General features: G+C 41.1%; 1 protein-coding gene across 2 annotated transcripts; it reads left to right on the forward strand.

Annotated features, from left to right (window-relative positions):
* Positions 1-657: 657 nt before the first annotated feature.
* LOC136505264 (uncharacterized) lies at positions 658-7,767 on the forward strand. 2 transcript variants are annotated; one of them, XM_066500412.1, is made up of 10 exons: positions 658-853; positions 2,161-2,281; positions 3,047-3,093; positions 5,045-5,526; positions 6,090-6,250; positions 6,376-6,541; positions 6,741-6,827; positions 6,952-7,089; positions 7,185-7,241; positions 7,349-7,767. In XM_066500412.1, the coding sequence occupies exons 1-10, from the start codon at positions 753-755 to the stop codon at positions 7,675-7,677; spliced, it is 1,689 nt and encodes a 562-aa protein (XP_066356509.1). In that variant the 5' UTR covers positions 658-752; the 3' UTR covers positions 7,678-7,767. The 2 variants fall into 2 exon arrangements, with proteins under 2 accessions (XP_066356509.1, XP_066356510.1); XM_066500413.1 differs by having other exon boundaries at positions 755-880.
* The last annotated feature ends 3,657 nt before the right edge of the window (positions 7,768-11,424 follow it).

Genomic DNA, 11,424 nt, shown 5'->3' on the forward strand with positions numbered 1-11,424 from the left:
GTGATTAGTAATCCTTCGGGCGAGGGGTTGTCTTCCCCAACAATGTGAAATGTGAATGGTCACGGATTGAGGAGCGCAAGGATGGCAGTGATCCCGCACGACAGAAATTAAGTCCTTCCACTCTCTCTTAAATAAAAACAAACTAATAAAAAAAAACACAACCACGCGCTTTCCACACATCCCTCTCGCCACCAGCAACTAGCATCATCCGCACACGAATTTTTTTCTTCTTTGGTTCCAAGCCTCGGGACCCATGCGCAACGCGTACTCTGGCAAAGAATAATGGTAGCTAGCTTGGCCCACCAAAGAAACGGGAACAACGCGTGGTCGTCTGAAGTACCATGGGAAAGTTCCCCTGCCGACTACTAAGGGCCCGTTCGGTTAGAGATGAATGTGGCCAGGAATCATTCCAGTTAATAAAAGCTTGTATAAATTAACTATCAATCCCGTCCGAAATTTTTCTTGGTAGCCATTCCGTGTGAAACGAACGGGCCTTAAAGAGAAAAACGGTGGTCTTGCGAGAGGAAGATCACACGAGTATTCCTTTAACTGCTCCGATCCCCCCTAGCATTGCACATTAGTCTGTTCCGCGTTCGTCCCGCATGCATATATATATATTATAGCCAGCCGCCCCCGGCCAGCAGCCTACTCCAACATCTCCACCACGAAACAAAAACACACTGGTCCATTTGCGACGCTCCTGGCCTTCCCTCTCCCCACACGCCTAAACTTAACATTCGTGCATCGTGGCAATGTCGTCTCTGCCGCTGCAGCCGAACGATCGGGATGAGAGTGACGACGGGTGCCAAGGATCGCAGCCGGCGAAGCGACTCCGGTGCTCCAGCTGCCGCGAGTGAGCCCTCTCCCTCTCTACTAAACGGTAACGACACATTAGATCGATTAATCCACAGAGAGGTTTATTGTGTTACCGGCCGTTGCTTTCTTTATTTTTCCCCAGAACGTACGCCCACACGATTGCTCAACATTAGTAGGAGTATAAGCTAACTTCTGTGGTTCAGTAGCTACATGCCTACCTCCTGCCAGCAGCTCCTCCCGCACCTCCACCGTCCTCCTACGCGACTCCTCTCCCCTGGCAGTGTGTCCCTTCCTCACTGTCACTTCCCCGGCCGGCTACCTCCACAACGAGTTCTCTCCCCGGCGAGACCCCCCTTCCGAGCATGGCTGCCACCGTCCTCCTCGGTGGCTCCCTTCTCCGGCGGCTCTCCCCACGCCCGAATCTAGCGTGCCCAGTCGTGTTCCGGTGGTTCTACTCTCAGGCGAGCCCCTCTCGCCTTCCTCTATAGCTTCTATCAGGCTAGTTGTTGACACATGGCGATGATAATAAAGGATGACAAACGGGTCTCGCGCGTGTCATTCTCTACTAGAAGGAATTTGAGGACTTTATTTTATTTTATGAGCCACTGTTGGAGTGCAGTCTAGAAAATAGGGTCCTTAAAAATAAAGGAAGTCCTCAAATCAAAAATAGAAGGCTTGATTTGAAGGCTCTTGCTAGAGATGCTAACTATGTTATTGGTTGACGAGCCCAAAAAAATTCCCTTCCCTTAAACTCAAGTTTCTTGCATGCTCATAGAATTGTTATATATAGGTAAAGTAGTATTTTTTTTTCTTAGTGGTATAGGACCCCATACACCCCTGTTATTAAATGATGCAGCGTAATAATAGCTCAATGTTCAAGTAGCAGGGTAGCAGCTACATCTTTCATTTCCGCATAAGAGCAAGGTCAATAATAGAGCCAAGTTGCTGGGCTATAAGACAAGCTATAAGAGCCAAGTTATACAATAAGTGTCTCCTATTTATCTTCAAAAAGTCTCTCTCTCTCATATTCCTCCTCACAACACTTGCTACTTGGACCCACTAATACCTATGCTTCCGTGTCCAGCTTGGTGCTTGCATGGGAGCCAAGCTCTCATCTCTCTCCTCTCTTTTCTTCTCCACATCAACATTAGCTTGGCTATAATCCCATTATTGTACCTACTCTAAGGACAAAACTGGACATATATACATTCTAGATACAGATGATACCTACCTACCGCTCTTTTTCGCTAAAAACTAAGATGGAACGTTGCTATCTGCCAGCTAGCTAGTAAGATAACGAATCGTATGCTTGCTGTTTTCTTATTCTTCTTGCGTGCATGACAGCGATAAGCAGATGGAGCTGCTCGAGGAGATACAAAACATGTTACTGAAGCAGAACCAGAAGATTGAATCCATGCTCCAGGAAAATCAGTATCTCAAAGCAAAAGTTTCAAGCTTAACCGCAGTAAGTAAGACAGTTCTGTGCACCAATTCTTAAAAGCATAAATGAACCATTTTTTAATGAACCTTCGTTGGTGCGGCACTACTAGCAGCTCTGCTTGCGGCCACATGGCGTGGTCCTCCCTTTGCGTTCATGTGTAACACAGCCACACAGGTGCGGCACAGCACTGCGGGCCCCTGCCCCCTAGTGATCGCGTGGACCGTGGACGCCGGTGCGGTGAATCTGCGTTGTTGCAATCGTCGCGTTCGCGTGGAGTCGGTGGATATCTTGTTTGGTAATGGTAGCTCCAACAATTTTAAAAGAGTTTTGTCATAAAATATTTTATTCAATAAGAATCAGAAAGAATAATAACTTAGATGAAAAGCTAAGCTCACCTATTTTTACATTTTTTATGTACTAACACGTTAGGTTACTTTATTTTTATCTTTTTTTTTCAAATGAGCTAGCAAATTGACTCTATTGTTGAAGGTGTCCTAGTAGATTGAGAATAATAGTAAGGGTTTTGCTCCGGTAGATCGACCTTCCAAAAAAGTTTGCATAGATGCTTTCTAGGACTCATCTCAAGAATTATATTTGTTAGAATTCTGTATGGGTAAATTTGTTGCAGAGTATGTATTATGTGAATGTTTCATTCGAGAGTAAAATTGTCGATTTGACGCTAAACTCAAGAAATGCTCCAACAGCATGCTTCTCTTACTATTATGATTGACTTGTGTTTCACTAATGTTAAACTAATATTAAGTCCTTTTTTATAAATTCCATTCATAGGACATCAGCAGACTTGATGGCTACCTTCAGCAATCCCCTGCTCCTAGGTTGGTAATGTTCTGAGAATACTACAGGTCTATTTATTTCTTTTCATTGATTATGCATTTTGAACTGTAAACTGAGTTACAACATAGCTGTAATTTTTATAAATTTGAGCTATATATGCCTATACCAGCAAAAAAAATCTATGACGTTTTAACTAATGCTATTGTATAAACTTATTGACAAAAGAAGATGGATAATTCATTTAGTTTTTAATTTCTCATCTCGCATATTTATGATGAATAAATATACTCCTATAAATTATACTAAGGGAGAGTTTGGCACAGTGGGCTGAAGGCCTTGGGTTCGAACCAATCTCCTTGTAGAATTATGTATGCAAGGGTAAAGCTGTCGTTAATTCCCTTTGTAGGTTCCATCTTGTGTGGTAGCTTTCAGTACCGGTGGCGGTTTTTTACATCTATGAATTCTCATGGTGTATTCTCTCAAAATTTATTTTTTACTAAATCAAAATTGAATAGAACTATTAAATGCCATATAAGAGCTCATGAAGCATATGGTAGCTGATCTTTAGTTTCCTGCTACCCTTTTCCTTTTTTTTCCTACTACATTGGTTATCATCCAAACAAGATATTATAATCTTTTGCTTGAAGTCAAGACATCTGTTCATTGTTGTGGTGTGATGGCTTAGAGTTAGTACACATTGTACATGCTCTTAAACTCATAATAATTAACACATGAAAAACAAGAGGAGTCCACTAAAATGGTCAAATGTTTTTTCGCTTGGGATGCTAAGAGTTTATTTTGGGAGATTCAGAGTCTACTCACTCTGAAACTTTTGGGTGCTGTGGCACATGCTTTTTCTGAAAAAGGTTCCAGCAACTTCACTGATCTTCATTTCTTTAACCCCTCCATTCTCTGAAGCATTGATTGTCTTCCATCCAGCAACTTCATTGATCTTCAGATTGTCTTGCTTGCTTGCCTAACAGTTACATTGTAGTTCTACAAAAAAATTCTAGGAGTTAATTCAAATTATAATTTTAAAAATGATTCAAATTTGAAGGCCACGGATATTGCAAGTACGGAAGATGAGGTATTAGTTAAAAAATGCTTGTTGTAAAGAAACTTTTATACCTAATGTACTCTTTATTAGCAAAATGAGGTTCTTACTTTGTTTTTCTAATTGGAGGTACTTTACCTTCCAAGCATCTTAAGGAGTTCATATCATGAATCATGATTCCTATGTACATACATGCCCATGGTGGCCTGAGTTATATCTCTCTTTTTCCATGTCTATTAAGTAGCCAAATTGCCTGCACATTTGCACAGTTAGACACTATAAGTTTCTTTTGTTCAGAGCACAGGCAAGGTTGCTTGGCCAGGCAGCAATCGAGGCCATCGATTTTGAGCGCCTCGCGGTTAGGATGGCTGCCTGGCCAGCAAGTTGTCTACCAGATCGCTACCCAAACAGACCCTATGTTTCTATTTAGGACACTGTGTTTTGTAATTTGTATATGTCTACTTAAGGCATTTAATAGCAACATTGGTCTATCTAAGGATGTATTAGTTGGACTGCCTGCCATACACTCTAAACAAGGTTAGTATCAAGAATATGTTTTCTGTTCAGCTTCATAGTGCATTCAATATGCACATATAAATATCTTTCTATCTTTAATTAACGATATAGTTTCTATGTTTATAATTTTAAAAATAATGTCGCAAATTCTGCCAACGATGGGCCTACAAATATTTCTTCACAATTTTTTTCTAGAGCTTAGGAGCTACATCTTCTGCCTATATATGCACATTCCTTGCTTGTACAACAGTGTATTCTTTTATTTCCACCCCGATTAAGTTTTCTCTGTTTTCTTGATTTTAGGAATTCTTTGGTGACTTGATACCACATATTGTTTTGTATTAATATAGGATGCAAGCAGCTTTAATAAATGTAAATTCAGTGCCTTATGCTTATAATAATCTCTTCCAATTTCATTTCAGGGTGTTATTATCTGATCAGCACTGCAGCATACCACTTCAGTTAAGATTTCTGAATTCATGCAAGAATGATAAATACTCAAAACATAAAATAGAAGCAGATGATAAGACCCCCCTTAAGGTTGTCATATACGGTAATAACAACGAGATCATAACAAGTGAACCATTTTCTTCGATGAGGGTTCATATTGTACCCATTCAAGGTGACTTCGACAATGATCAGAAAGGACAATGGACAAAAGAGTACTTTCTTAGTAAAATAGTAAGTGGACGATCTGGAAAAGAACCTTTGCTGTTTGGGGATCTGTATATTAGGCTGAAAGATGGTGTGGGCTATCTCAATACTGCCAAATTCCAAGACAATTCTAGTTTTGTTGCGAGCAAAACATTCAAGTTGGGGGCCATGGCCGCTGATATAAGAATTCCACAGAGAATACAAGAAGGGATAACTGAATCTTTTTCTGTAAAGGACATTCGGGGATACTGTAAGTTACTCCTCTTTTTATTCTATTACCAAACCATCCTCTTTGCAAAATTTCAATGGTAAGGCATACATCTGTTTATACTATTCCCCTAACCCTAACTTGTGTGCGAGCTTTCAACACTATGTACATCTGTTTATTTTGAAGGCATGCACAGAATTTGTAGACACATAATTTAAGGTTTATCAGGAATATTTTCAATTTATTATTTTTTCTTTTTAGTCATTTCCATTCTTTACGTCCCATGCCATCTAGTTCCTCTAGGTCACAAGCAGTGATAGTCTATTTTGGGCTAATGTTTACCCTCTTATTCTCCACATACTCTATCAACCCAGAATATGGCCTATTCTTTCTCCAAAACACATAAGGCACCATTTTTTTTTTTTGCCTTCTCCGGTAGTAGTCTGTGAAATGTAAAACCTTTCAGATTAATGATCACCCATTACTTTCAGAAAAAAAAATCATTATTATTAAATGATTTAGGAAGAGGTATCTGCAATAAAAATCTAGTGGTGAGGCCAATCAAGGCTGCTACTTCTCTTGATATGTGCTGTCTTTCTCTACAGCAACAAAGAAGAATCTGTATCCCTCCCCCCAAGATCCTGTGTACAAACTTAGAAGAATTGCTAAGGATGGTGATAGGCACAAATTACTAGAGCAGAATGGTATCAAGACGGTGGAGGATTTTGTACTGTCCTACAATCAGAGTCAGGAAGATCTGCGTAAGGTATGCCAACGAATTTTTTGGATTGTTTTTTTTTTCGAAAGATCGAATTTTGAGGATTGTTAGTTCTTCTATTATTTTGTTCTTCCATATAATGTGACTGATACAATTGTCTAATATACATGTAGATTTTGAGAAAGATTTCTGACCAAGACTGGGATATGGTGATAGATCATGCTCAGAAATGTAACCCAAGACCAGGAAATCACGACCATCAGGTAATTTCTAGAAGTGATGGAAGTCGCTACTTCGAGGGATCAAGTTCGATGCAACCAACAAGTTCAGCACCACAAAGTACGTTTTGTCAGGCAATTTTTATTGTTCCTATTATATTATCCCTTCATAGTTTCCACTTTCCCTGTGATAATTGCTTCGTGTTCAATAACAATGCTACTTGAACTCTGCCTTGTTTCTCTTTTTAACATCAATTCTATGTTGTACCTGTGGATAGCTGGATTACAGTTTTAGTTACTAGTTCCTCAACATTTTGCAGAACAACTTCAGGTCCAAGGAATGCACCAGCAAAGTTCTTCAACATATACAGAACTATCATCCGGTGCATCGTTGGAGGATGCTCCAAGTAAGTCCTAGTTCCAAGCACACTTGAAGCCCGACCGTGTGATGCCCGGCGGCAATTGCCATTTTCTTTGTGTTGAAGTCCTAGTTAACTGTCTGTTTTTACTATGCATGTTCGCACTCCATAGGAGAACAAGTGGGCATCCAAGTTGAGGACCAAATTTCAGGCGCAGGAAATGAGGTTCCGTCAGTAATTGATACATTACTAGAATGGTCTAGGTTACAGCAAGTACATTCATCCGCTCACTTCACAAGTCTTGATGATGGTAACAACTTAAATTTTTGTCCTACTATCTCTCTTGCTTCATGTTTTGAAATAACTGTTCTGAAGCTCACATGCGTCGTCTTGATACATTACTAGAATGGTCTAGGTTACAGCAAGTACATTCATCCGCTCACTTCACAAGTCTTGATGATGGTAACAACTTAAATTTTTGTCCTACTATCTCTCTTGCTTCATGTTTTGAAATAACTGTTCTGAAGCTCACATGCGTCGTCTTCTTTTCTGCACTGCTACATGTTAAGATTTCTCGAAGGATGCTCTTTCCGATGTACCCGTCACTGAAGATTATGATTTTGGATGGGGAGGTTACTACAGTGCATTCGAGCAATCTGCGGGATGCAGGCCTGCGAGTGAAGCGGGCAGTTGTGGAGCAGGCACACCTGTCACGGGTGCACGCGGTCAAGGGTGCCCAAGACTTCAATCTTCACCTACAGGGGGTGCAAGCAGTAGCAGCTACCAGACGCATCCAGCTCCACTGTTTTGGGGAGCTGACAACATAAATAATGCAACTGCACATTTCACGGATGAAGAACTACGGCGCCGTCTCTTAGATTTAGATGAGGAGTACTAGCAAAAGTTCATTTACATGATGTATAGTTCATGAAAGACAATGTTGATGCACCAATATGTAGACTTTTTTAATATTAAAAAGCTAAAACTTCTCTCCTATTTATTTTCTCTATCGCCTCCCTCTCTCTTGCCTTTTCCTATCCCAATGTGCGGATTCTTTCTCACTCGTGGTCTTTATTTCTCCTGCTCTTTTCCGATCCGTAATTCCAGGGGTCTTTTCGATCCTGATAGAGGCGTCCTGTTGCTATTCCAACTTGGGCCGTGGGTATGTGCTCGTGTTAGGCCCCGTTTAGATGCGAATTTTTTTGGTTTTTGACTACTGTAGCACTTTTGTTTGTATTTGATAAAAATTGTCCAATTATGGACTATTTAGGCTTAAAAGATTCGTCTCGCCAATTACGGACAAACTGTGCAATTAGTTATTCTTTTTACCTACATTTAATGCTCCATGCATGTGCCGCAAAATTTGATGTGACGAAAAATCTTAAAAATTTTTGGATTTTGGGTGGGATCTAAACAGGGCATTACCCCGTGGGCATGCATGGAGGTTATCCGTGGCCGCTGCAGTGTGGAGTAGGTTCCGCTTGTGGATGCTTGGAGGCTGGAGCGGAGCTGGATTCGTCATGACGTCAAACATGAACAGAAAAGTCGAATCCATCGTCAACAACGATAAATATAGCTATGTATGACGTACTACTACTAGCAAACTCGGATGGCCAAGCGGGATATAGGATGTAAGCATCTTGAATAAACTCGCTGAGAATTATTATTTAATGATGGTATTAATTCCAAAAGATGCCTTTTTAGGGTGACTTCTCATCATCTCTCAGACTATTGTAACTGCATATTGAGAAGCCAGACGCAGTTCTGTTCGCTAGAGGACTCGCCCAGGAAGAATTCGCCGTCCCTGTTGCTGTTGAAGGCCATGCATCCGGCCTCGCCGGCGCTGTCCAAGATCACTGCAACACCGCCGGCATCGTCTCTGGCATCCTGCACGTCGGCATGCATCAGAGATAAGAACTGAAGCATCAAAGTCTCAGGAGAAATTGCCAGCGGTCTCCGTCGCTGAACATGTATAGAGTGGTAAAATATCATGATTTTTCTTTCATTAATCAACGATATTCTTACCTTGAAAAGAAGTCGCAGTCGATCTGCTTATTGTCGCATGCCCCATCCCCTTCCTCCGGCCGGAGCCCTGCCTGCGTGCCAGGCTTCGCGGCGTGGTGGCAGTTGCATCTCTCCGCCATGGTTCCACGACTCCATGGGCCCGGTAGGCGGCGGCGGTATCCCCATCCAGGCCGGCGCTACGACCTCGCGCCCAACCGGCAGCAGTGTGCCCGCTTGCGTCAGGAAAGGACGGCGGCGGTGACCGCTCTCCAGGCCGGCAGCGGTGACGCCTGCTCGCACCGGGCCCGCAGCACCAGCGCTTGCCCGTGCCAGGCTGGCAGTGGTGGAGCTCGCACGCGCTAGGTAGCGGCGGCGCCCGCCCGCGCCAGTTCGGCAGCAGCGGCGCTCGCCCGCACCAGGCGGCAGCGGGGCCCGCACGCGCCAGGTCGGCACCGGCGGCTCTCTCTTACGGCCTGCGCCCGCACGTGCCAAGCTGGCGAGCGGCGGCAGCCAGGCCCAGTCAGGGCCCCATAGCAGCGACGGTGGCTAACCGGCGGCAGCGGCCGCATGCCTGGACAGCGGCGGCGTCCTCACGGTCAAGGAGGCCGAGCGACGTTTCCCGAAGGCAAACTGTACGTGGGATTGGGAATCGGAGAGTAAGAGGATAAGGTTGTGTTTTTTCACATAAATCCTTACCATATCTATGAATTACTTAATGATCTAAAAAGATTATTATTGTATTTCTGTTTTTATATATGTTTAGTCCTCGATGCATGACTGCAATATATTGCATTTATATATTCTATAAATGCTCTTTTTAGACCTTATATCTAAATAAATTACGATGCAAAATATTTACCTGGTGTAAGTCGATGATTTTTTAGACATATCAGTCCTCTGAAATTACATCATGATATATAATTGTAGATAAATTTGCTATTGTAATATTTAAATATGTTTTCTATGTCTATGATCTTCTGTTTGTCATGGACTCTAACAGTATTAATATGGTAGAGTTTTTACTCCTATACATTATTTTGTTTTGAGACCAGAAAATTGTTCATATCTAAACATACATAGTTTGTCGGTTTTGTTGTTTGGCAATTAATTTTAATTGCAATAAAATTCGATCCTCTTCATTAATTGATAGTTAATTAAGGATGGATGAATTTAGGCCAACGTTGGCCTAGTCCGAAAAAGTAAAATGGCAGCCAAACCATTTTTGCTTGTGAGGCTAACATAGGAAGTGCATATTTTTGCTTTGATCCTACCGGATTTTGCATTAACTATGCCACTACCCAACTATAGCACTATATGCTTAGTAAATTTAGTACAATAGCGTGTTTATTCCTGTACTTTGTTAACCTTGTTAATTTAATAATTTTTCTATAAATTGCATTTTAACAATGTTAAATCTCTTAATCAAGCTTTTTTAATTAATGATGGATTAAATGCAAAATTATTCGATGCATATCTTGGATACATTTGGGATCATAACACAAGTGATGGAGTCCTAAGCATTGGTTGCGCTTAATTCATCTTGAATTATTCAGCCTAGAAACCGTGCCTATGGCAGCGATTGTTCACCCATTTCTAAGAGGTGTATATCATGTTTGTTTCAACTTGATGATTACCTACATTGTGTTGTCTCAAATAAGTGTTTTGGAAATATGTGAATGGTACACCTTTACGGTGACTACCATCATTCATTATTAAAGGATACACACAGGTAATAGCGTCTTAGGCATTGGCTGCGGCATATTCATACGAAATATATCAGCCTAGAGACCGTGCTTATAGCAGCAATTTATTTGCCTACTACTGAAAGATCTACTCTATGTTTTGGAGATTGAGATTATCTACAATGTGTATGTCAACATTAATAATGATTGTTCGTGAGGTCTACACATCTTGTGGTTACCTCTAATTGTTGTGAGGTTTACAATTTTTGTGACTACCTCCAACTATCCAAAACTAAGTGACAATATATGGAATCCCCTATAATTTTGCATTTGATATTATAACATCGCCATATTGATTTTTAGTTTACCTTGGGTGTAAATTAATTAAATCAATGGTTTGTCACATGTTGTCGATACTGACTTCAGAGGAATTTGATGAACTCGCTCTAGATGGTATCACTATCCCACATGGACAATGGACGTTAAAATTGGTTTTATCCCATGTACTGAAGGGAGCATTTAATGAACCCAATTAGAGGTTACTATCGTTATAGATCAAAGTAAATGGTGCCTTATTGTCGTTAAGGCACTACATCCATAAAGATTTTCGATAAGAATATCTTATGGAAGGAAATGCAATACTTTATGGCATACTCTTCAGGAGTATTATGAACAATAAATATACTCATATAGCTTGAGGCTAACCATGAGTGGATCATGTCTCTAGTTTTCAAACTATGGAAGACTATGATCATATTGTTCATACAATTCGCTTCCAATGGCGGAAGCAAAAGGCCTAATGTGCAAATGAGTAATGGCAATGTGAACCCAAGGATGACAAAGAGCGATGTCATACATGTGGTTGTGTTTAGCATTTGTGCTAAGCAATGTCGTACTCTTAAAGCTATTAATTGATCTATATCAACAGTATATAAAGGGATGAAACAGGAGCATAGAAA

The sequence above is a fragment of the Miscanthus floridulus genome, chromosome 14, assembly GCF_019320115.1.
Source record: "Miscanthus floridulus cultivar M001 chromosome 14, ASM1932011v1, whole genome shotgun sequence".
NCBI lineage: Eukaryota > Viridiplantae > Streptophyta > Magnoliopsida > Poales > Poaceae > Miscanthus > Miscanthus floridulus.